The following is a 25410-nucleotide window of genomic DNA, read 5'->3' as shown; positions in this document are numbered from 1 at the left end:
CTGAATTGAACTGAAAACCAAAAAAATCGAGTCAAATATAAATTTCGAGTAAAATCTACAATAAAAGTAATAAAAAATCTAAACGTTTGCCAAAATCCCAATTGTAATAAGGCCCAACAAAAAAGTCTCCTTATATTGGGCTTATAAAAAGTGAGCCATATTTATAGACTCATCTAACTAGGGTTTTACGCCACTCGCTCACACTCCTCGTCTCCGGCGCTACTATCTCTTCCTACGTTTTCACGACTCACCAACAATGGGGTATGTGTTAATTCATCTTCTTCGTCAATTTGTAGCTGATTTACCTTTGTGGTTCTCCTTCTATTTAGCCGTGTTCTTCTGAAATATTTGTTGATTTAGCTTTTCGCTCTTTGGAGCAGCTTTTGCTCAGTTTGGCTATTTATGGTTTGTCTGCAATGATTTAAGTACTGTTTGTTGAATCGATTTAAGGATAGAGTGTGGTACTGTGGTTGATGCCGATGTTCATTCAAATCTGCAATAAAATTTTCTTGGCGTCTAATTTCGTTAGCTCCAACTTTTAGTGTTAGATGTAAAATCTGATTCATAGCTCGTAATGAAAAAGAGTATGTTATCAGAGGATTTCTTAGGTTCCTTTTGTGTTATACTAGTTGGTTAACTCTTTGAATTGGCAAGTTATCTATGTGGATTATTGTGAGATTGGAACTTTTGGTCCAGAACCAATCTTCGTCAGATGTAAGAGTATTTGGTATCAAGTCAAGCACACTTGAAATCGACTGGTTTATGTTTACAATGATCATAGTTTGATACAGAAAGGATCATTCTCTAAAGATTAGCCAAATTAGACATACTATTTCGTTGTGGATCATATCTCTTTTTCTCCAAAGCAATTCTCAACTAAATACTACTCCTTTATTAAGCACAAGTTAACTGATTTTGGGAACATTGGTTTCCATTGAATTTGTTTTTTGCGACGTGGTTCTCATGATTAGTAACCATTTTACAGGAAGACACGTGGAATGGGAGCTGGGCGCAAGCTCAAGTCTCATCGCAGAACCCAGCGGTGGGCTGACAAGTCATACAAGAAGTCTCACCTTGGAAATGAATGGAAAAAACCATTTGCCGGATCCTCTCATGCTAAGGGCATTGTGCTTGAGAAGATGTGAGATTTCATATATGAAATCAAATAAGTGTATCCTACATATAAACTATTGTAAAAGAATTGAAAATAACATGTCTTTATCTATATCCATGTTTACAGAGGCATTGAAGCTAAGCAGCCTAACTCTGCCATCCGTAAATGTGCTAGAGTTCAGCTCATTAAGAATGGAAAGAAGATTGCCGCTTTCGTCCCTAACGATGGTTGCCTGAACTACATCGAAGAAAATGTGGGTTCCAATTGGCAGTTACTATAGTTTTGTGGATTCTCATTGTTCTTCATATTCTTGAACTAAACTTGCAACATTTTTTTCCTTTCTGCTTACAGGATGAAGTATTGATTGCCGGATTCGGACGAAAGGGTCATGCCGTTGGAGATATTCCCGGTGTTAGATTTAAGGTTGTGAAAGTATCAGGTGTTTCCCTCCTTGCCCTTTTCAAGGAGAAGAAAGAGAAGCCTAGGTCTTAGAGCGATTTTGCTTCTTAAGTTTTGATCCATGGCTGAAACTTTGTTTTTGCTCATCCTTTTGTTCTTCTTTCTTTAATTAATGTCAAAACCTCTGTTTTTGTTATGTGTAATAGTTAATGAACAAGTGCTCAGTGAATTTATCGGGTATTATTAGTTTCAAATATTTTTTAACATACTAAAGAATTCTTCGAATTCCCGTGAATGGAATTAGACATTAGATTGTGAAATATTTTTCAAATAATTCAGACCAGTTTTCCATTTCAGTGTCAAGTTTAATTACTTTAAAATAAGCTTATGAGTTTTCTGTTACAGTTTCTACAAGTTTTATGATTTAAAATGACAATAAAAATGCGCTCTTCTCTCATCTTTTATCATCCTTAATGCTGCTACTATGACTAATTATCATTGACTATATATCAAGGATTAAGTTGTGGGAATTAATCTTATGAAACAAATGCACTATATATTTAAGGATTAAGTTGTGAGATTCAATCTTATGAAACAAATACACTACATATTTTAGTTAGAGGGGATGACTTTGACTAATTATCATTGATTATATATCTAGGATCAAACACACTACGTATTTAATTTCGAGTTATAATCTTGTAAACTGAATAGCCTAAATATAAAGATATATATAAGGTTGAATAATCAAGTGAAAGTAAAAAAAGTTTAAAAAACCTCACGTTAAACTAGTGTGGGAACTTTACAGCCGAGAATTTTGTGCATGCACAAACACACGACGGTGTTATGAACAATAGATCAGTGCATTCAAAACTTCAAAAGTAACATAGAATCCATGAAACATTCGCAACCAAATCTCCCCAACAGCTGTGTTGGAATTGCATCCAAATTGATTATGTGTTGTAAATCGTATATACAATGTTTAAACAACATCAAGTTTGTATCTAAGACTTACGAGTACACAGGAAAAAAGGAAAAATATGAGATGTTGAGCAAATGCTTCTCATAAATAGAACAATGTGTCAATATCCTTCCATTTGCGTCTGCTCTTCTTGAGGGAGATGTCGAACAATATGGCTTCATGAGCAACCTTCGCTGAATCTGATTGAGCTACATTAGTTGAGGACAGCTTATGTGAAGTGTAGGTTAGCTATTCTCTTTATCTTCAGAACAAGGCAATACATTCTCTGCTATTGCAATCTGGATAGCCGCCTCTGTAGGCTTACCAGCACATTTTATACAGTTGGAGAGATTCTTTAGAGCAAACGGGGTTCTGTGTACTGCAGCCTCATCTGCAGTAGGTGACAGTTCACATTCTGATGTATCACTAACAAGTTGACAATTCAGCTCCTGGTTTTTGTTATATATGCCTTGCTTGTCTTCTGTCGATCCTCCTCCCACTTCAAATTTCGTAGGAACATTTCCTTTTCTGTTGCTCCAGAGGTTGGAATCAAATTCTTCTTAAGCTCGCAATTGATCAGGCCATCCTTAGTTTGAATAATATTTTCTGAGCCTGAAGAAGGCAATGCAACGCCTACATTTTCTGCAACTGCAACCGGAATAACCAGCTCCTTTGGATTATCAACACATTCGCTATTCTTGGGAGTAGTAGGTGATCCACAAGCTGCAGCCTCAGAGGTAGCTGCAGTAGAAGAGAGTGCACATTCTGATATATCACTAAGAAGCTGAGAATTTGGCTCCAGATTTTTTTCACATGTGCCTGTCTTGTCTCCTGTTAACCCATCCCCTGGATAGGTAGCAGGATCTCCATCTTCCTTTACTGCTTCAGGAGTAGGAACCAAGTTCTTCTTAAGCTCGTCCTTCATAACCAGATTATCCCTAATTTGACTGATATATTCTGACGCATAAGCATTGTTACCTTCACTTGTAGCAGCAGTGATATCCCCAAATGTCATGTTTTTAGGCAAACTCAAATCCCCTAAGTTGTCAGTGTCATCAGCAGTGCGCATGACTTTCACCCCATCAGACAAGCTAGAAGTATCAGTTACACCCGTTGAAACACTATATGGTTTTACGAATGCACATGACTTTTCTTGTGAGGAGGCAACAGATACAGCCTTTGGAGACTTTATGCTTGTCAAAGAATTTGACATTCTAGCCATTGGTATGTTTGAACTCTTCAGTTTTCCATTTGAGCTTCGAGTTGGAGTGGATGCAGTTGGTGCATTCTTGGGAATCACAGGGTACAAGACAGAGGGAGAGCGGTTATGTCTACCAGGAGTACGAGACGATGACTGCAGATGAAAGACATAGCAAATAGATAAGAAACTGAACCGAAAAAAGAAAATTTTGAAGTGCTCTAATAGGAAACAATTGTAAGCAAATTACATGACATAAGCAGCAACTAGAGGTCATTAATGTTAAGAAATGTTTAAGAGGCAATTACTAACCCCATCAAAAAAGCCAATTTTGGGTGATGGCAATCGTAATCCTGATAATTTCGTAGGAGCCTGAAGGGTATCAGATGGTTTCATAGGAGCCTGAAGGATACCAGATGTTGATGTGGATTTTTTAGGAGTGTTGCTTGATGAAATTGCTCCATGGTTTCCTTTTCTTTCAGCCATTTGACCAGCTACCTTACACCTTGGATCCGAACGCATGTTTTCACCATCCACTGACCTACAAGAACTGGTATCTATGCTGCTCCTTGAGTAACTAGATCGTAGGGATGACATTGAAGACCATTCACTAATTGAACTGGCTGGTGAGACACTTGTGGAGAGCTTTGTAGACTTGAGATAAGCCGAAAGATTAGAGGCTGGCAGTTTGTTCTTTGGTAGAGCTCTTGATGGAGTTCTAGGGATGGAGCCAGAGTGGCCAGGACTATTGGTGCTGCTTTTGCCTAGATTTCTTCTTGCAGCCTTAAGTGTAGGCTTAGCAGCATTCCCAGAGGATGTGCTAATAGAGTTGTCGCTTGAAGTAGAGGACCTTGTCGAAGGCATATTACTTGTAGTTGAAGAGCGCACTGAAGAAAACTTTGGTGATACAGCAGGCTTTGACAGCACCTTTTTGGAACCACCTAATGCAGACACTTTGTGTAGCTGAGTCACTTTTCCAGAGACAGATTCTAGAAGTTAACAATAGCACAATCAGGAAATGCTTTGTAATCATAAGATAATGTTCTTAATAGTTGACCTTTTGTCACCTTGTTTAGAGCTACCACATTCAGGTTTGAGACGACCAATTCCAAGAAACTCCCGCTTTGCTGCGGTTGAGGAGGGAACATAGCTGCTAACAGTTTTGAGTCGTTTGGGAACAACTGAATTCGTCTCTCCACTTTTAGAGCTACCACATTCAGGTTTGAGACGACCGATTCCAAGAGACTCCCGCTTTGCTGCAGTTGAAGAGGGAACATAGCTGCTAATGGTTTTGAGTGGTTTGGAAACAACTGAATTCGTCTCTCCACTTTTACCAATAGATCCAGCCTAAGCAGATATGGTTTGTGTCAATCATTTCAGTTATACAATATGAATGATACGTGTAAAAGTAGCTGATTAGATTGGAAAAAAAAAGTAAAAATTATTACAACTTCGGAAAACAAAACATAGATACAAAAGGGGATATACCTTATATTGACTAAATAAGACCTATAGATAGCAGAATATTTACAAAATATTCGTTGTAAGTTGAAATATGTAAGGATGTCATGGAAGTATATAATTTTGTAAGAATATACACATTCATAACAGCAATGGAAATAGACTAAATGGATATCAACAAACAGTTACAGAAGGAGTTCTATTGATCTGAATAGAAACAACACAACATGGTAAAAATAACCACTGAGTTTATGTGAGCAATATACAGCATTTAAGTGTCATGATGTAATGGAAATAAAGGCCAATTAAAATTCCTTTTTTCAAATATAAACATAGAAGTGGCTTCAAAATAGTAGAATTTTCCGCAAATATGCAATAGCATGGCAATGTCACCTGTGATTGAACAGAATCCGGCTTGATTGATCTTCCTGATGCTAACTTCCCAATTGGTTTTAGCTGAGATTTTGACATCCGGACAGTCTGCAGGCCAGTAGTTTTCTTCACACCTGGTTTTTGGCACTGCACATTTGAAGTAGAGCCACCAGGTTAAAAGTTAAAACAATCAAGATACTTTTGCCACTGGTAACTTCACAGTAACCAAGTTTACCTTATTTTTAGAAACAACATCTTCCTTCTTTGGAGCTGCAATTGAACAAAATATTAGTTCTATTTACAGAATCTGGAGCCAAAATGCCCAATACATGAACAAGTTACTCAAACGACAAATTATCTAACTCATAATCAAGCTATATTTTATTGAGGATGCAATGGACCATGTGCTTCATCATTTATCTGAAATTACTATCCAATCCTCTTCTCTATTTTCTTGAGGGATGGACTGAATCTAAAACCACACAAGCATATGAAATTCATGATTCTCTAGCCTACAGGACAGAGTTAAGGTACTAACTTCACGTTTCCCTCAATGGATGTCTGTGATTCATTAGTGGCATCTTCAAACCAATTTAAATCAATTGTAAGTATTAGCAATTTACATGGAATGGAAATACTTCATCACTAATCAAGCTGCACATAACCACCCTCATTGAAAAAAACTGAATATCTCAAATAAAAATATCTTGCTCACATGAAATGGCCGGGCCATTTAGCACCATAGCTGCTATCTTACTGCTTGAATTGATCAAGTTGGGTGCTTTCTTACTGGATCTTTGGATGGAAGCTCTAATGTCCAAAAACAAGTCATCATCATTGCTTTCTAGAATCAAACTATCACTTCGAAGAGTAGAGATAGACTCAGTTGACCCTGTCAGTTCTTCTTGAATCCCTGGTAATATATGCTTTTCATTTTTATCTGATTTGGTAATCATGCTTGACATTTCTTCTGGGTCTAGTACTCCTGAAAGTTCAGAAAACTATTTTATCAACCGAGTTCTAATATATTGAATTCTATTGATTCGAATGCAGGAATATAGAAAGATTACCCTCATTGGTGGAGAAGGCAGGGTCCCAGGCTAGGCTTTTCCGCAAGTTATGCCTTCCATTTCTCTGGTTTCTTTCAGGTTCTGTCGATTCATGCAGTTCGGGCAAGCGACCATTCACATCAATGCCAACACTATTAACTTCTTTATTAGCATCCAACGTTTCTGCAGTATTTCAAATTAAACTTATAAGTTAGTATAACAAACATATCAAAGAAAGAAAAGTACACACAAATCATAGCTAACAAAAGATTACAAAAACACACGATCTAAGAGAATAAGAAACAGATTTAGACACTATAGCAGACAAATCATTGCCAGCAAAATGAGCACTGGCATATATAATGAGGTCTTTCATTTGAATTAAAGACCAATCAATCACGCAAATGAAGTATTGATCGGCAAATCATTAGTGAAATTCAAGTCTACTGAATCCCCAAATCAAAAAAATGAGTACGGAAACTAACACTATCACAGCTCCAGCAGCTCGAAATTATAACTTCTTACACACAATGGATTACAATCTGAATATAAGAATATTAAGCTAATCACCAATAAATCCCCCTACCACCGTGAATTGATATCATGTAAACAAAACAGAACCACAAAATTAAAGACAGAAACCTGGGAACTGAAAATTTCCAATGAGATCGTCGGCTTCAAGTTGAAGATCAATCTCCTGACACCCCCCGATCTCCATTTTTTCCGATTAATCGAAGAACCAGACTCCAATATGCTCCGCGAGTAGAGACCTTGGATTTGAAATTGAAATCAGAGGTAGAGACGATGGATGTCAAAAGGAAATGGAGTATTTTTACTTTTTGAAAGTGGTGGGATATATGGTAACGTTCTAAAAATTCAAATTTAGTGCGAATTTTATCACCTTCTATTTTGTTTTAAACGGAAATATAGTTAGTATTATTTTGAAAACATGTACATAGTCATTTATTTTACCATATTCAAAAAACTAAGTCTCCAGTAAACAAATTAAGAATTGCAATTAAAGTTTCAAAAGCCAATCTCCAAATAATTGCAATGCCTAGTCATATATCACAACACATCTATGTTACCAAAATAAATAAAAAGAGGCACCAAAGAGTTACTACGCTTATTAACAATCATTAAAAATGTTCACATTTACATAATTACATCCAAAAAAATGTACTCCTAGTTTATAAGTAAAAGACGCAGTGAAAGAGATTATTAGTCTTGTTCCTTATAAGACAAAATACCCAAAATGAAACAATAGGTCAGTAGCTACATGTTCTATCCTTTGCACAATGTATATCATAACAACTACAAATGTTCTACGTGCCCATTATAATGGTACTACTACAACATTTGAATTCATCCTCGCCAATTTCAACCAGCGTCGACTTTCTGATACATGTCTTCCCCACTGCTCGCCTTGTTTCTTCTTCTTCTTCTTCTTTGAGATTTGCTGACATTTACTATGTTCAATGATTTATAAGCGATGACCCAAAGATGCTGCACTTCCCAGCATCTGCTGGCCTATTCAAAACTACCTTTACACGCCTGCTTTTGCTTAGGTCCCTATTCATCCAAAGTTCGGTAATGGTTAAATATCTTGTTCAGATTCTTGATGGACAGATGGAATAGAATCCAAACTTTTGAAGTTGGGGATCAAACCTGTTGGATAACGTTCCTCTGAAACTATTTGTCGGAGCAGATTGGTTCCTGGTATCCAAATCCACAGCATTGTTGCTTTCATGGTTATCATCCGACTTCAGCAACATCAGCTTCTGGTTGATCATCCTCTGGCAAGACTTCTGAGATTCAGACATCGCCTGATCTTGAGAGTAGTCGCGAATGATTCTGTCTTGTCCAGTATTAGTTTTCAATACCCCGAATCATGATATATCTGCCATTGGATACGATTATTCCTCCTTTTGCTTTCCCCAATCTTCTCCTTGACTAGGTTTTTCTAAACAAACCAAGTTCCTGAAATCACGAAGCCAGCCAACTACTGGAATAATCACATCTATCCCTTGCAGGGGCCTTTTCGCAGTCAAAATGAGCTCCGAAAGAACCATCTCAGGAGTAGGGGTCTCAGCCGGAATGATTTCCACTATCTGAGACTCTCCAGCATCAACCTTTTCCGCTTTCGCAGCAATTCCAGAAGCAGGCGCAGCTGCGGCAGATGCTTGCAGAGTCTTCTGTTTTTTACCACTAGAATTACTGCATGTATAACCAACCATTTCAGGACTCTTGGAAGACGAGATGACCCTTTTGGAGGTCTTCCTCACATATACCTTATCATTTTTCTGTGAACACGAACCGCCCAAGGCCAACAAGACAGACATGAACTTTTCTTTTCTCTTCGGGCGCTCTTCGTCACCTGAAGAACCATTATCAGCTGTCGACTTTCTCCTTTTAGATGGAATATTATTTGCAGCATCACAAACTGGAACTTCAGTGGGATCACCTCCATCTCCCATTGCCATGGATCGAATATCACCCTCTGATAATCCAATGCACTCCTCAAAGACAGGGAGCTCATGGTAACCCTTCCATCTAGTATAGGCCTGCAATTCAGCTTTTGCTATTGTAAATTCCAACCTATCTTGATTGGACTGCGGGCATTTAGCCAATGATTCTAGGAATTGTATAACATCTCCAGGTGAAAATGTAGTTGCACAAAAGACATTGTCCCCACCAGCTATAATACTTGATTCTTCTCGAATTCCAGCATTTTCAACAACTTGAAATTTTTTCTCATCACGCACCTCCTGGGCCCAACATGGACACGAAAGGCCAAACTCAATTCGTCGAGCAGCCTCATCCAGGGCACAGCTCAAAGCACGAGAGAATCTATCTGTGTTACTCTGTTTCACCATTTCGGAGAAATACTTTCTGAAAGGCATGAGCTTTGATTCATCATTCCACGCAAACGACTGATCCCCAAAATATGCCACCAAATAATTTTCTTTCTTAAAATACTTTTTTGCATTATCAGATGCAGCTGAGGGAGCACATATTTGCCCCGGCCACCAAGGATGGCTCCTAACTTTGCCCCAAACTAGATCTGACACATGATATTCCTCTTCCTTCTCTGTATTTCTGCCATATTCTTTTGGAAACAACATGTCAGCCTTAATATCATTTACTTCCTCTGAATCAGCTTTAACATTTTCTCCCGATTCCAATGTGACTTCTGGAACAATTACATTAATATGCAAATCTAGTTGTCCATCTCCTTTTGGTATCATCACATCAGCCTTAACATCCTTTACTTCCTCGGTTTTCTCAAATCCTTCCGTTCTCAACACCTCATCTTCAACATTATTTATTTCCTCAGTTTCCAGATTCCCATCTGGCACTATGTCATGAGAGACCAAATCTTGGTTACCATTTATATTTTCCTCAACTGGACAATCCAAAACTAACTTTGCAGATTCACTGTTGATATCCATTCTCTTAATATCAATTCCATTTGCAGATGGCGACTCCCCAATCACATCCTCACGAGCATTCATATCCACCACCAAATTCACCTCACCCTGATTGTCAGATGTCTTCTCCCCAATCAGATCCTGCAACAATTTTACACCCCCAAACACATTCACCTGGCCCCTATTCTTGGAATCATTTACATCCTTCACCCCATCATCATCCACATAAAGCTTTCCACCCAGCACTCTGCTAACCATATTCATAACCCCCCATGATTCCCACCTATGGCTGCGAGGTACCTTATCATTGCTTCCTAAGTTGCTAGATTCAACAAACTTGCTCTCATTTGATCTAATTACAGTCCCCTCAGTCGAAACCTTAGGTTCCTCCGAAACCCTAACTCCACCACTCAAAACCCCCTTATCACCAGAAATCTCCATTAGGGTTTCCGATTTCAAACCGTCGACCATTTCACCTAATCGCCCCCTTGTCTAATTCGCCCCGAAGCAGCAGCAGGAATCCCGTTAATTTTCAAATTCATCAAATTACTAATAAATCCTACAACAAACCATGGATAAATCTTATCAGTCAAGAAAAGAGGGATTCAATTGTTTCCGCAAAAGTCACTTATGGCTGGTGACTACAAATCCTCATGCATTTAATGTAACACAGAATCTATAAACGCGCGCGCAAACACACAGAAATGTATACAAAGAATAATTTGAGCTCCACAGAGAGAGAAAATCACCTCAGGTGATTGAAGAAACTGAAACTCGCTAGCTTTTGAAGAAATATTTAGTTTTCCTATTTACTGGGGAAGCGCGAGATAGAGAGAATCGACGTATTTCCCCTTTCTTCTTTCGCTGTTGATTTTGGTGGAAATGGAGACCTTTTTTTATTTAGTGAAGACATTTGTAGTTACTACTCCCTCCCGTCATTAGTCGTTAGGAGAGTCTTATTTCTAAGAGAGACAAATTTAAGACATATTAACAAAAAATGGGTGAAAAAATAAAATATTAATGGGAATATAAGTACAATGAGTTAGCAGAAGGTCAGACTTTATTACCATTTTCGATAAAAGTAAACTGGACTTCTATTCGCAGACGGATTCAAATAGAAAAATGTGACTCCTATTTACGGGACGGAGGGAGTAGTTACCAGAGTACATATATGCACTATCGATTACCCGCGACAGACTGAAAATGGTCGATCACTATTTTATTTTCTGGGTTAGTACTACTACTATATCTATTACAGTGGCGGCGCTACCTTAAAACAAGGGGAACTACTGTATCTCCAAATTTCATGCTAATTAGGAGTATATATTTAGATGTACTAGTACTAACGAGTCTTGTGGTTCAGCGGTATTTCACTTAGATTTTGCTTCCGTCTGTAGTAGTTAATTGACAACATATAATATATTCTTCTATACAATAAATAAACATTACACTAGTCTACTAATATTTCGTATTACATATTTTAAATGAATGGTTTATAATTTTTCTCTAAAAAAATTGAAGTAAACTGACACATATTTTCTTCTGTACAAACATTTTATATTTTCTTCTATAATAAACATTACCTTAGTGTATATTTCAAATAAATGCCTTATTTTTTTAAAATTTATAAAAATTGAAGTAACTTGATATAGTACATTTTTCTTGTATACAATAAACATTACGTCGGTATTATATATTTTAAATTCAAGTATTAAGGTATATTATGTTAATCTTAATTTATGCTAAAGCCGGATTTTGAGGTTCCAAGTCATTGCACTTATTTATTACACCCCCAAATTAAAAATTCTGGATCCGCCACTGCTAATTATGACAATAATTTAATCGTAAAATTAATTTTAGAAGAGCATTCACAACAATATTCTCCGCGAAGAGCTGACCCTTAATTATTTATGGGTCTCACACCACTTTTAACTAGTGCGGAGCAATATTTTTTTATTACATCTCTTAACCAAGAGACAATACCTGCAACAATCCTTCTCATTCCTTAACTATGGATCTCACTATTATATTCTTTAATTTAAAATTTTAATTAATAAAAATACTTCAATAATAATAAAACTTCATTAAAAACCTCAAAAATGAAATTATAAATTCCTAAAATTTAAAACTTACATAATTTAAATCCTAAAAATAAAAATAAACACATAAGAAAAATTACTCTTCCGGCGACATCGGTATGTTCAAACGAAACATGAGGAGCGCAATTGTTTGGTGAGGTGTCGCTCATTCTGACCGCGTCATACGGAAAGTGTCGGCTGCTATGCCTCTTGACATACTTCAAAAGAAAAACAACATTTCCATTAAAAGAGTTGTGGAAGTTTGATGGGTCGCTTGGTTTCGTCTGTCTCGTGCCATGCCTCTTGACATACTTCAATTAAGAATGCAAATGATGATTTTTGTAGAGAAAAATGAGAGATGAATGAGTGAGAGATAGTTTTTTTATTTGACAAAAATGGTGATAAATAGAGTATTTATAGAAGATTTATGGATGAATTAAAGGTTAAAAAATAAAAAAAATGAAAAAACAATAATATTTTGCAAAGTGTGATTTTTTTTATATTTTTTCCAATTTTTTTCAAAAAATTAAAATTCTAACGGTCAAAACGACTCTCACTGGCTGGGAGAGGGGCGTCACCGCGCACTCCATATCACGCCACGTGTGTCGAGCGCGTCGTCTCCTCAGATAGAGACGTGGTCTCCGCATGGGGCGGCTCTTAACGCGGAGATGCATGCAATAGTGTCTCGTTAGTGTCTCGTTCCGCCGGGACATTCCATCTCGCAGTCGAGACCATCATTGTGAATGCTCTACAATATATCCATTTGGACATGTAAGAGTTCTTTTTTATAATGTTTAAAAACTAATTTTAAAATTATCCCAAATGTTAAAAGGACGGTAAATGTAATGTAGACTATAGTCTATAAGAATATGAAACCAACTTGTGACGCCCCGGATTTTTAATCTTGATTAAGTCGGATTATTAGCTCGACTAATACTCGTTTAGAGGGCGTAGAATTTCAAATTGTATTATCCGGCGTTGGAACAAATCAAGCTTATTGGAAGAATTTGAGTACAAAGAAGAGTTTCAAGCATAAAAGTAAAGGAAATGCTATATTAGAGAAAAGAGGAATACATGTGCAACAAAATACAAGTCAAACAATACAGATTGTGTAAGTTTGCATAAATGAAAGAGACATCACATGCCTACACTATATCTTTCCTCCTACTAACTATAGTGGGTAAATCCAAGAGCTGTCCAATTTGGTATAGAAACCAAAAGGCTTCAAGATTTGATTCTCTTTCTCTTATCCATTCCCTCCTTCTCGAAAATCTAGCCTGCAAGGACTCCAAGGGAGCACAACCTACAAGGAGAAGTCCACTTACCCTATTAGTGAAAGAACATATACCATGGAAGAGCAATAAGGAAAAGTAAGTCATGAAGATAATGGAAAATAGCCTAAGAGAGCATCTAGTCTCTGCCAAAACTAGATCGCCCTATCACCCTCTTCCCAAAGATCAAATAGGAACAAGAAGCATGGGAGAATGAGCTCCAATGGGGTAAAAATCGGACCCCTCCAGCTGGAGCAAACAAGAATATGAGGTCAGCCCATGAAACTCCCAAGAAGTTTCACCAAAATGGTATACAAGGCATAAACATCAAGCTCGAAAGAGAGCTAGGAGGCAGCCCAGAAATGGAGACACAACCTCTAATTCTCAAGCACTAACGGCCAAAGATGAATGCCTATAAAAGCCGCCCCTCTCCGCCTCCTCCACCCCATTTTTTTTCGAACTCCAGATTCATATAACTCGAGAGGACCGAAGGAGGAGGAGCAGGGAGCAAGGGCGAGCCAAAATCAGTCACACACGGAGGAGGTACACCGAGCGAGGTAAGCCCCAACTCCACCCTCTCTCGCATCATGCTAGAGCAATATATACCGGGTATAGGAACTCGATAAGAATCCACAATAGCATGAACAGAATCACATAGACTTATCCTCAACGGCCAAGTTTGCCACAGAACAATAGGAGCTTCAAAAATCAACTACACCAATGCCTTAAGCAAGAAGTGCAATATGACCACAGTAGGTATCACATTTTGAGATCAAACACCAAAAAAATTCCCGAGGTCACGTAGCTACTGCCCAAATCGAATAAATGCATTAAGGAGTGAATAAAGATGACTTAGCTTTAGGCCGAGAATGAGTCGGCGGGGCAAGCCGGAAATCCCGGAGGCTCCGCGGGCTGGTTATGGGCCGTGGCTGAGGGAGAGCGACGCCTCCCCCTCGCTGCTGACTTCGCCGGGAAAGGAAGCGCTCGCCGGAGGGCGTTCGACGGAGGGAGCGGGCGTGAGCCTTCGGTGAATGTCATAGCTGCCTCGCAAAGGAGGCAGCGGCGAACGGCGAGGGACGACAGCGGGAGGAGCCGCTGCTCGTGGCGCGAAGTAGAGGTCGGCGCAAGAGCCACCGCGACGGTGGAACCCCGGAATTTCCGTCGAGGCAGTGGCAAATTCACTGAGGAGGAAAGGCGTCGCAGCCGCTTGACTCCAATTAAGATTTGATGCGGAAGAGGGGACTCACGGAGGAGACGACGACGTAAGGGTGGCGGCGATTTCACCGAGAGAAAAGAAAGAGGGAGAAGGCGCTGCCTTCTTTCCTTCATGATTGGAATTGTGAAGTGCAGATTTGGAGGAAACTGGGGGGGTCACAATTCTGGAGGAAAGAAAAGGAAGAAAAGAATTATAAAAAAAAAAAAAGAAGAAAAGGGAAAGAGGTGTAGTGGGCCATTTCACTAAAATGAATTGGGCCCAGATTTAAATAAAGGAAAAGAAAAAGAAGAAGGGGATTTGGGCCTATTAGATAATTGGGTCAGAGGAAAAGGCTGGGCCGAAAATCACTTAAGGAGAATGGGTTGTTCCAAATGCTAATTGGACAATTTGAATAAGGACTCCAAATTAATTTGGCATTTGGGCCTCTTGATTTAATAAAGAGAATTGGACCATTTTTTTTAGAGTTGGGCCGAGAATAAATGATTGGGCCGGAAATTAAATTAGTGAACTTGGAGATTAATTTTGTGGAGTGGAATTAATTTAAGGAATTGAGCTTGGAGCTTAATATATTAATTCCCGGATAAGGAATTAAAAAAAAAGGAAAGGTGTTAAAGCGGAGACGCGAAAGCCGACCGGCGTCGCCCCGCGACGCCATGGGCGGCCTTAAGAGGTCTTAAGAAGCCTTAAGAAAATTCCCGAAAAAAAAGGAATTCAAGGAGGGATTTTAAGAATCCATATTTTATTGAGGAAATAGAATTTCTCCAAAGGAAGTAAAGATAGTAATAAAGATAGTAATCCTATAAGCCGAGACTAAGAGATAGATGCTATCCTGTAGGATGCATGCATTCTTTTCAGAGAAATAGTTCAAGTGCTAATTAGCGTGTTACGCTATTATTTTCAAGGGAGAAAAGTATTCGGGGGCAAGTGAGGCCCAGCAAGGAAGTTAAGTGAAGATAAGCACAAGAGGTGGACTTTCTTTTAATATCCAGCACTATAGTGTGGATATAAAGCAAATGTTTTGAAGTATGAAATATCTTTTCTGAAAAATGAGAATGTGATCATCTCTTTTAAAGTTGTTGTCATGCCAGAAAATGTTTGTTTTTGAGACCTGTCTGATAGGGCTATATGCCGAGACTTTTGGCGATGCCAAAAGGTTAGTAACGAATTCGGTTCCCAATAGGACCGCAAATCCTATTCGGAATTATGTGCACAAGAGCTGTGAGCCATCCTAGAGAGAGGTTGGCCGGCGAGGGTACTGTTGAAGGTGACCACCTTCACGGTACACTAGATTCTCAGACATGGCAGAATACAAAAGAACTTAGATTGCAATCGAACTTTTAAGATCACAAAAGAATTTAGTATGCTCGGGCATTTTAAGAAAAACCCCCGCGCGATACTGTGGATGGATTACAACTTATATTGTATGTTTTGTTTTCGGCATGTGTTCACTGAGTACTCCTGTACTCAGCCCTGCATGTATTTATAAACGTGCAGGTTGAACGTCAAGTGGGAGAAAAGATTGATCGGAGTCGATGCTATTAAATAAGCCTGTGGATATCTCGACGATTCGTGTCTTCATACACGAAGTCGTTCAGTTGGGACCTATTCCGCTGTGTTTTGTTGAATGAGAATAGTATTGTCTCATCATTGAACTCTGATTCAGTTGACATATCAAACATTCTATTTTGAGATTGTACCAAATACTCGACTGTTATTTTGGTAATATCACATTTGTCCTTCGACAAGTTCTTCATATTTTACCCATTTTCTATCCCCGCTTCTTTAATCCCCCATTAGTGACAGAGTGGTATCAGAGCAACAGTTTCCTTCTTACTCTGATATCTACACACTCCTTCAGTCAAGATCTAGACTTGTTCGCTAGATCCTTCCAAGCAATCGACTCGATCAATACTCCAGGACGTTCAACCAAGTTGAAAGCCGAAAGAGAAAGAAAACTTTTGAAATAACTACACAAAGTGCGACGAGGATGCCCACCTCGTAGAGAAAATAGAAAGGACAGAGAAAGGACAAGTACTTTCCTAAAGGATGTAGTTCAAACTGGAACTACAAAGGATGAACCATAAATCCTCTTATTGCTTTCCCGAGCAATTTGTTTTCAGAATGATAGCAAGACAAAGTTGAGTATGAAAGTGTGAGCCAAGGAAACACGAGTTTCACCAGAAAATTCAGTGCCCAGTGCATGAGAGCACAAGAGGGGCAACAGTTGAGATAGAAAGTCAAGGAACGGTGCTATAAGAAAATAGCACAATATGAAATGGTATGAGATAGATCCTCACGGTGACCAAGTCACTCGTTTAAATCCAAAGAACTTGGTGTTCTTCACCACAAAAGCCTTATGGAACAATAAGTTTGAGATTAGAACTTAGTCTGATGACTTTAGATCACACAGTATAGTGGCCCTAGAGGATGACCCCCTTAGGCTCGCATGCATCGCTTTACGTTGTACTTTTCGCGTTCTGTTTTCATACGTTGCCTCCTCTGACTCGAGACGTGTCCTGGTGTAGATGGCTCGTCGTCGTTTTACCGCCCGGAAACGGGTGAGGAGAGGTGCTAGCCCCGAGGAGTATGTGAGGGCCTACCAGACCTACCAGAGGTGCTATGGTGACTCACTGGGCGAGTTTTTGGCGCACTACCAGCGTCTATGGTGGGATGCGGCCTTCCATGGCAGCGTCACCGGATACGACGGCATAGTTCGTCTGCTGAGTTTGCTCCCCGATGGATGGAGAGAGTGGGCTACCATGGTGGCCGATAAGTACATAATCACTGCCTACCCTGCTTATGACTTGGTAGGGGATTTTCCTAGATTCCTGTTAGCAGTATTCACTCGCTTTGTGTGCTACGGGTCGGTTTCACCCTTGTTGATCGACTCGCCAACACCTGAGGTACAGGACCCTCCGGCGCCAAGGGAGCCAGGACGTCCCAGCCAGTGGGAGTCCGAAGCAGGGCCATCTTGGCGACCAGTTGGGAGCAGGACTCCGAGGGCACCGTCGGCACGCCCACCTTCTATGCGGGACCCCACTTTCCCCATAGAGGCAGAGCGTGAGGCGCAGGAGGCTGCCCGAAAGGGGAAGGCCCCTGCGGCTGACTCAGAGGAGGATGAGGAGGAAGGCCCGCCAGTGGTCGGACCAGTCGGGAGCTCCCGTCTGCAGGCTATCACAGTTCCGAGCAGTTACTCGCACATCCGCTCGGCAACTGAGGCAGACCACCCAGACATGGGGAGGCGTATGGTGCGTGTGGATGATATATGGCCGCACCTCAGAAAGGCCGGGAATGAGGCCGTGCCCCCAGCCCTCACTGAGGAGAGCAGGGAGGACCCGCACCTCGTCTGGGAATGGGCATGCGGAGAGGACGAGAACAACCCCATACTCGTCAACAGTGATGAGGAGCGCGGGCCAAAGAGAGAGCGCTCACTGGACAGCGATAGTGAAAGTGATGATATCCGGGACTGTGGCTACTACACCCCTTCTGGGAAGTGGGTTTGGTATTGAGGAGCGGTAGGTGGATTGTACCATCAGAAACGTCCTAGTATGATGGCGTTCTGATGTAGTGTTTTCTTTTGGGAGTGAGCAGACTGTTTTGATTAGCACGTAAGGCCCGAGCTGTTAGAAGGGCAGTGGCTAAGTATTTTTGGTGATGTTCCGTAGTACCGGGACTTCATGATGCGTACTTGGATGTGCGTTCTTTTGTAAAAAGACCTTTCGAGGCAAACTCTATGATGATGTACTCGATTTACGATATATATGAAATCTCGTTACCTTGAAAAGCAGTGTTCGTTTATATCTCGGAAAAATCCACGTCTTCTGTTTAGCCATCGCGAATGTTATGCATTTATTAAAGGAGTTTCATAAACCCCCAGGATGCCACCACGAAGAGTTGGCAGGCCACGAGGCCGAGGACGTGGAAGGGGCCGGGGACAAGCCCAAAATAACCTTCCGGTGTATGAAGGGGAAGTACGAGAGGAATGGGAGGAAGTAACACCACCTCCATCGCCAGTTCCACCACCGTCACCACCCCCACCACCACTCCAACCACAGGATCGTCGGGTTGAGGAAATGTTTCTGAGACAGAACCCACCAACGTTTAACGGGTTGGGAGACCCAATGGTGGCAGAAACATGGATCCGTGCACTGGAACGCATATTTAACTTTTTACGCTGCACTGACCAGGAGCGGTTGTCCTGTGTGACTTTCCAGCTAACTGGACCCGCAGATTTCTGGTGGGAAGCAAGGAAAAAGACTATGGGTCCAATGCATGTAGAGGAAATGACTTGGGAAGAATTTAAAACCGAGATCTATGAGAAGTATATTCCCAAGAGCTACAGGAAGAAAAAGGAGGTTGAATTCTATCATCTGAAGCAAGGACGAATGTCGGTGACAGACTATGACCGAATGTTATGTGAAATGGCACGGTACGCCCCAGATCAGGTAGATACCGATGCCAAGATGGCTGAGAAATTCTGTACTGGGTTGAGACATGAGATACGCATGACGCTGGCTAGCCACGGAGGACTGTCCTACACTGAGGCTCTGGGACGAGCACTGGACATCGAGGCAGCCATGCCAGGGGAAAAGACTGTTAGGATTGGTATACTGAAAAGCATATTTCGAGCATGTTGCACGGATAGAATTGCTTGTATACAATAAACTCTACAATCCACTTTTAACCCAAGGCGAGAAGAAATAATTTTATCGCATTGGTGTTTGCTTATGCATTTATAAGATGTTTCTCAAACATTTAAATGTATAAGAAGCAAATAAGTCTAATTCTTCTGCATAGTAGACTGGTCGTGAACGACGTTCACAGAAGGTGACGCAGTCGGTCCTTTGTAGAAGAGAAATAGAATTTCACAACCCAGATAGGCTTTGGCTACCTATCGTGAAAGGTTGCAGTGTCAGTCCGCATGTTTCCTTACCTTAGGAAATAAATGACACTGGTGTGGTATAGCACTGAAGGATCTAACAGTTGAGATAAGTCTTTCTTGCTATTTACTGAAAGACGAGGTCTCGGTGATTGTTATTTCTTAATCATTGTTGACATAACACTGAGCATACGATATTGATTATGCACTACTTTGATTTATCAAATGGTGCAGATTTTTCGCAATCCAAGAATCCTGGTATCTTGGGTAGTGGTGATCAATGTCTAGAGGTGCTAGTATTGTTATTGCAATGAATCGTGTGCTGAGTGAGTCCAGTTTGATAATATCCTCAAGAGGTGATCGAAAAAGGTTTTATTATTCAGAAACCCGGCCGGTTGGAATTTATTCCAGAGTAATAAATAAAGATTTTGAACTAGACAACTCTTGGAAAAAGATATTAATTAATTAAAGTCAAATAGCAGACTTAAATTAATTAATGGATATTTATATCTTAAACACGGGAAATAATAAGTTAAAGAGGTAAAGCCCGGATTACTCGTAATTTGGGATTGGACGGGCAGTCAATATTATTATACTATAGTGGATGATAATAATATTCTATTTGACTTGTATTAAATTGGGGCTCAATTTAATTAGTAAAAGTCCAACAGGTTTGGCCCAAGTCCAACCTCCATGGATCCCTAATCTGGCCCATCATAACTCTATATAAAAGGAGATTAGAAAGGAGATTCGAAGTGATTTTACTCTTAATTTTCGTGCTCCCCAGTGGGAGTGGACGAAAAAATCGGTTTTTGAGAAAACTGATATTCTGTCTTCTTTCTAGTCAAGCCTTTTTCGATTATGACAAGCTTTGTCCACCCAAAGGTCATTATCTGAGTTCGGGATACAGATTAGAAGATTCGTGGTTGAGTACGAAGAACATCACGTGGAGAAGGCGCAAGCAATAGTCGATTCTTTGGAGAATCAGATCGGTAATCCTAAACCGTAGAATATCATGAATTAGGATTTTAATTCCTTAAGCATGATTTTTGTGCGTTCTTGTATGCAATTCAATGTTTTACATGTGAATCAGTTAATCCCATAATCGGTCAAATAGATCCATATGTATGATTTATTTGTGAATGCATGTCTTCCGCTGTGCAAGGGGCTCCAAACCCCAGCAATTGGTATCAGAGCCAATTTTTGGCTCTGATTGTGTGGATTAATTTCATGTTATGTGAAATGCTTGATCGCATATTTGTGTTCGTTGTTTATGTGTTTTTTAACGTGTAAACAAAGTTCGAACTTTAAGATCACGAAATTCATGTTTTTGCGACAATGACGCTTGACCAATTCAGTCACGTGAATTAGTTTGTATAATTCATTATATTTTTGTAATGAGTATACTTAATATTCAATTTGTATTCATTATATACATGTAATGATTACATGGATTTGAATTATTTTATGTTGTTGCCGTAATTTTCGAATTGTGAATCGTTATGCTTGAATCGCCGACTTCTAACATATAATGATTACATATTGATTATTTGATGTATGAATTGAATTACAATATTATTATTGTTGATAACATCAAATATGTGAATCAATTTGTTTGGCGTCATGGCGGATTGCGTCGTCCATTCCGGATGTGACGAGAGAAAGACGCTAACTGCCCTTAGCTATCGGGCTGGGCTGTTTGACCAAGATGGCGGCGTCAATATGAAGTCACGGGGCAGCAGCGCGGTGGAGGCTGTTGCGATACTGGGCAGGCCGACCAGCTAGACAAGCTGCGACGTCGGGCTGTTTGCAGCAGCAGCGACATCTCCGAGCAGCGGCAGTTTGCGGTGATCATCACCGGCGGCAGCTGGGCGACCTTGTGCATCAGCTGCACAGCAGACTGGCCGAGCTGGGAATTTGGCCAAGCTGTGCGAATTGAGTTTTTCGAAGTGCTGTGACGGTAGAATTCCGATCAGCAGTTGCACGGAGTTCGAATTGAGTGGGACTCGACAAACCTTTCCAAAATTGAGTTAGGGTTTCCTAAACCCTAGGAATTAATTTTGGATATGTTTCGAGATATGAATTAGAATAAGATATGAATATATCTTTAATTGGATTATCTAAAAATTTAATTTTTAATTAAATTATGGATTAATTGGAAATTTATCTTTATTTTATGGATGTAGATAGATTAAATTCTATCTAGATGAATCCTAGATAAATTCGGATAATGCTAATTAATTTTATTTTGTCTTATGGATTTACGTAGGATTTAATTCTATGTGAATAAATCCTAGATAGACTAGATAAATTAATAAAGTTTGGATTTTATCCTCATTTTATGGATTTAGATATATTTAATTATATCTAGAGAAATCCTAGATAAATTTGGATAACAATTAATTTTATTGTCTTATGGATTTATATAGATTTAATTCTATGTGAATAAATCCTAGATAGACTAAGATAAACATTAATTAAGTTTATCCATATCTTGTAGATATTGATAGATTTATATCTATCTAAAATATATCTTAGTAGATTTGGATATTAAAATCCATGTTTATCTTTATCTTGTGGATATTTATAGATTTAATTCTATTAAGAAAATATCCATGTGATTTAGATAATTAAGTTTATCTATATCTTATAGATATTGATAGATTCATATCTATCTAGAATATATCTTAGTAGATTTATATAATTATTAATCCAGTATTGTATTATCTTTTGGATTTAAGATAGATTTAGTTCTATCTAGTTAAATCATGTTTGAATTAAATTAATATTAATTATAGATTATCTTAATTTTATGGATATAAATAGATTTATTTCTATTTAGAAAATATCCTAGATAAATTTGGATAAAGATAATACAAGATAATCCTTTTCTAATTGGATTTTGATAAAATTAATTTTATCTAGAATAAATCCTAATTATATTCTAGGTTCTTATTCTAAATAATCTAAGATTTCTTTAAATCTTGGAATGATTGGGTTTTATCTTTATCTTATGGATTTGGATAAATTTGTTTTCATCCTGAAATATCCTGGTATGATTTAGATAAGGATAATCCAAGGTCAGTTTTATCTTGAATTTTGGATTTGGTTTTATTCTTATAAAATCTAGAATAATCTTAAATGGATTTAGATAGATTCAACTCTATCTAGATAAATCCTAAATTAATTTGGATAATCATTATCCAAGAAAAATCTTATCAAATTCGATATTCCTGTTTTGGATAAGATAAGAATTAATTATTTAATTAAATCTCCCTAGATTTATTAAATAATTTCAATAATTATCCAGTGTGATTAATTACCATGAAGTAAATGGACTTATCTATTTATTTGGTGTTAATCTGTTTTAAGTGAATTATCTGCCTTATCTACTTATGTGATAATTATGCAAAAACCATGTTTAAAATGACTAAGCGATAATTACAACAGTGCGTTGTATATGGTCTCCATAAATTGGTCTATATATGAAGCAGTTTCTAATATTATCGCGACTCACCTTAGTGGGAGCAATAATCCTACGAAATAGCAAGTTCATAAGATTAGACTTCTTAATAGTAAATTGTTTAAACTAGAAGCGAGTTTCTAATATGATCGCGACCCACCCTAGTGGGAGCCATAATCCTGTGAAATTGCAAGTTCATATGTTTAAACATATTTATAAGATAGCTATGGAATTTTGTTAGTGGCGTACGACCTTCCCCAGAAGGAGTATCAAAACAGAAATGAAATTCCTAGATGCAAATATTTATGGTAAATGCTTAGGCAATATTTGGCGGCCATGCCACCTTAGTGGTCTCTGGACTATCCGTCGGTATTGTGACCAGGAAATTGTTGGAATCCGAATTTGTATGACCTCCCTAGAGGCGTACTTATTTTGGTTTTGGCAGCTGCGAGATACATAAATTGTTTTGTGGTTGTTTGCAATTATGTATTAAGCATAGTATGTGATAAATATTTTTATTTCTTCTTAGCCAAATTCTTAATAATGTCTGCGAACCTTAATGAAATCAAACTCGAAGGCCAAAATTATGTAGGAAGGGGCTCCAAACCCCGGCAAAGACTGCCCCAGCTGTGAACCCTACTCAATCCCAACCATCTAGGGACAAGAGAAAGTGGGAAGGACCACGAGCTCAACCTGATTTAAAAAGAGGAGGTTACAGACCAAGCATGCCACAATATGGCGGATACCAAGTTAACCCTGGATCATTCCAAGGGAATGTGGTAGGACCCAGTCCGTGTCCTAGATGCAACAGGCTGCATAGCGGCATCTGCAAGGCAGGAGCTGATACCTGTTTCAACTGCGGGAGAGCTGGACATTTTGCTAAGAACTGTCCAAGCAAGAACTCAGGGACAGGAGTAAGGCATAACCCGTCAGCTCAGCGCCCGCAACTGCGCGCAATGAATGTCCAAGCTGGATCAAATTCACAGCAGATACCAATGAATCAACAGGAGAGGCCGAAACTCCCAACACAGGCTCGAGCTTATGCAATAAGGCAGAAGCAGCCCGAGTTGAACCAGGGAAATTTGGCAGGCATGGGTAAGCTCTTCAACACACCCGTTATGCTTCTGTTTGATACTGGTGCTTCGCATTCTTTTATATCTGCTCATTGCGTGACTACTCTGAAACTCGATATAAAAGAATCTGAACATAGGATGGAAGTAGTTTCCCCAGTAGGAGGACGGATAGAAATATCTCGTACTTGCTCGAACTTAGAAATCACTCTGGGCGAACTTAAGGTTGTAGCTAACAACCTCAGTGTTATGATTATGTGGGACATAGACATAATCTTAGGGATGGACTGGCTGGCTGAAAACCATGCCACCATCTTATGCAAGGAAAGACAAATTTCCTTTAGAAACCCCGAAGGAGAAACTACTCGCTTTCACGGAATCTCCATGGGAACCCGAAAGTCTGTCTTATCAATGCTGCAAGCCAGCAAGTTGATAAAGAAGGGATGCCCGGCATACCTTGTATACTTGAACAGAGAAGTGAAAGATGAGAGAAAATTGGATGGAGTCGAGATCGCTCGTGAATTCCCAGATGTATTCCCTGATACTCTGCCTGGTCTACCGCCAGACAGACAAGTGGAATTCACGATAGATCTAGAACCAGGGTCCGCCCCGGTGTCGAAAGCACCATATCGAATGGCTCCAAAGGAACTGGATGAACTTAAGGTGCAGTTGCAAGAACTCCTGGACCTGGGATTCATCAGACCCAGCGTCTCGCCATGGGGAGCACCTGTACTGTTCGTCAAAAAGAAGGACGGAACCATGAGAATGTGTGTAGACTACCGAGAACTTAGCAAGTTGACTCTCAAGAACAAGTACCCATTACCCAGGATCGATGATCTGTTGGATCAGCTCAAAGGAGCCAGTGTGTTCTCCAAAATGGACCTGAAGTCAGGATATCACCAACTGAAAATTAAGCCAGAGGATGTGCCCAAGACGGCCTTCCGAACCAGATACGGTCACTATGAATTTACTGTGGTGCCATTTGGAGTAACGAATGCACCAGCAGTGTTCATGGACTTGATGAATCGCGTTTTCCATCCGTATCTCGATAAGTTTGTCTTAGTCTTCATTGACGACGTGTTGATATACTCTAAAAACAAAAAGGAACACGAGGAACACCTGCGGCTTGCCCTAGAAACACTACGGGCATAAAAGTTGTACGCCAAATTCAGTAAGTGCGAATTTTGGCTCAAGGAAGTGAATTTTCTCGGACATATTGACGGCAGAAGGAATCCGAGTGGATCCTGCCAAGGTAGAGGCAGTACGGAATTGGAAGGCGCCGACAACGCCTAACGAGATCCGAAGTTTCCTCGGATTAGCTGGCTACTATAGAAGGTTTATTGAGGGATTTTCAAAAATCGCCAGGCCAATGACTCAGCAACTCAAGAAGGGAACCAAAGTCTCATGGTCTCCCGAGTGCGAGGAAAGCTTCCAGCTACTAAAGGAGA

The 25410-nt window shown here is 39.5% G+C and overlaps 4 protein-coding genes across 5 annotated transcripts; 2 read left to right on the top strand and 2 right to left on the bottom strand.

Moving 5' to 3' along the window:
- The first annotated feature begins 123 nt into the window (after positions 1-123).
- Positions 124-1753, top strand: LOC121760023 (40S ribosomal protein S23). The gene is made up of 4 exons (XM_042155621.1): positions 124-261; positions 986-1141; positions 1241-1367; positions 1466-1753. The coding sequence occupies exons 1-4, from the start codon at positions 257-259 to the stop codon at positions 1604-1606; spliced, it is 429 nt and encodes a 142-aa protein (XP_042011555.1). The 5' UTR covers positions 124-256; the 3' UTR covers positions 1607-1753.
- A 685-nt stretch (positions 1754-2438) lies between these two features.
- LOC121760757 (nuclear pore complex protein DDB_G0274915-like) lies at positions 2439-7347 on the bottom strand. The gene is made up of 8 exons (XM_042156382.1): positions 7197-7347; positions 6576-6737; positions 6221-6490; positions 5741-5775; positions 5527-5652; positions 4740-5019; positions 3985-4661; positions 2439-3828 (listed from the first exon to the last, which is right to left on the bottom strand). Exons 1-8 carry the CDS (start codon positions 7270-7272, stop codon positions 2917-2919), a joined length of 2538 nt encoding a protein of 845 aa, XP_042012316.1. The 5' UTR covers positions 7273-7347; the 3' UTR covers positions 2439-2916.
- A 312-nt stretch (positions 7348-7659) lies between these two features.
- Positions 7660-10900, bottom strand: LOC121762896 (serine/threonine-protein kinase ATM-like). Of its 2 annotated transcripts, XR_006042302.1 has the most exons (3): positions 10735-10900; positions 8223-10544; positions 7660-8126 (listed from the first exon to the last, which is right to left on the bottom strand). XR_006042302.1 is itself a non-coding variant. In XM_042158910.1 (2 exons), exon 2 carries the CDS (start codon positions 10454-10456, stop codon positions 8471-8473), a length of 1986 nt encoding a protein of 661 aa, XP_042014844.1. In that variant the 5' UTR covers positions 10457-10544; positions 10735-10900; the 3' UTR covers positions 7660-8470. The 2 variants fall into 2 exon arrangements, 1 of the variants encoding a protein (XP_042014844.1); XM_042158910.1 differs by having other exon boundaries at positions 7660-10544.
- Positions 10901-18428: 7528 nt separating this feature from the next.
- On the top strand, positions 18429-25114 carry LOC121760756. The gene is made up of 3 exons (XM_042156381.1): positions 18429-19155; positions 22494-22509; positions 23485-25114. The coding sequence occupies exons 1-3, from the start codon at positions 18429-18431 to the stop codon at positions 25112-25114; spliced, it is 2373 nt and encodes a 790-aa protein (XP_042012315.1).
- The last annotated feature ends 296 nt before the right edge of the window (positions 25115-25410 follow it).

Source organism: Salvia splendens, chromosome 13, assembly GCF_004379255.2.
Source record: "Salvia splendens isolate huo1 chromosome 13, SspV2, whole genome shotgun sequence".
In the NCBI taxonomy this organism is placed as follows: Eukaryota; Viridiplantae; Streptophyta; class Magnoliopsida; order Lamiales; family Lamiaceae; genus Salvia; species Salvia splendens.
This window is presented reverse-complemented; position numbering and strand designations above follow the sequence as displayed.

Excerpts from the sequence above, each read along its gene's own strand:
- LOC121762896 (XM_042158910.1), bottom strand. The coding sequence starts at position 10,456 with ATGGTCGACGGTTTGAAATCGGAAACCCTAATGGAGATTTCTGGTGAT.
- LOC121760756 (XM_042156381.1), top strand. The coding sequence starts at position 18,429 with ATGCCACCACGAAGAGTTGGCAGGCCACGAGGCCGAGGACGTGGAAGG.
- LOC121760023 (XM_042155621.1), top strand. Across the intron at positions 1,142-1,240 it reads GGCATTGTGCTTGAGAAGAT|AGGCATTGAAGCTAAGCAGC; the intron begins GTGAGATTTCAT and ends CCATGTTTACAG. Across the intron at positions 1,368-1,465 it reads TGAACTACATCGAAGAAAAT|GATGAAGTATTGATTGCCGG; the intron begins GTGGGTTCCAAT and ends TTCTGCTTACAG.
- LOC121760757 (XM_042156382.1), bottom strand. The coding sequence starts at position 7,272 with ATGGAGATCGGGGGGTGTCAGGAGATTGATCTTCAACTTGAAGCCGAC. Across the intron at positions 6,738-7,196 it reads TGGAAATTTTCAGTTCCCAG|AAACGTTGGATGCTAATAAA; the intron begins GTTTCTGTCTTT and ends GAAATACTGCAG. Across the intron at positions 3,829-3,984 it reads AAATTGGCTTTTTTGATGGG|TCATCGTCTCGTACTCCTGG; the intron begins GTTAGTAATTGC and ends TTTCATCTGCAG.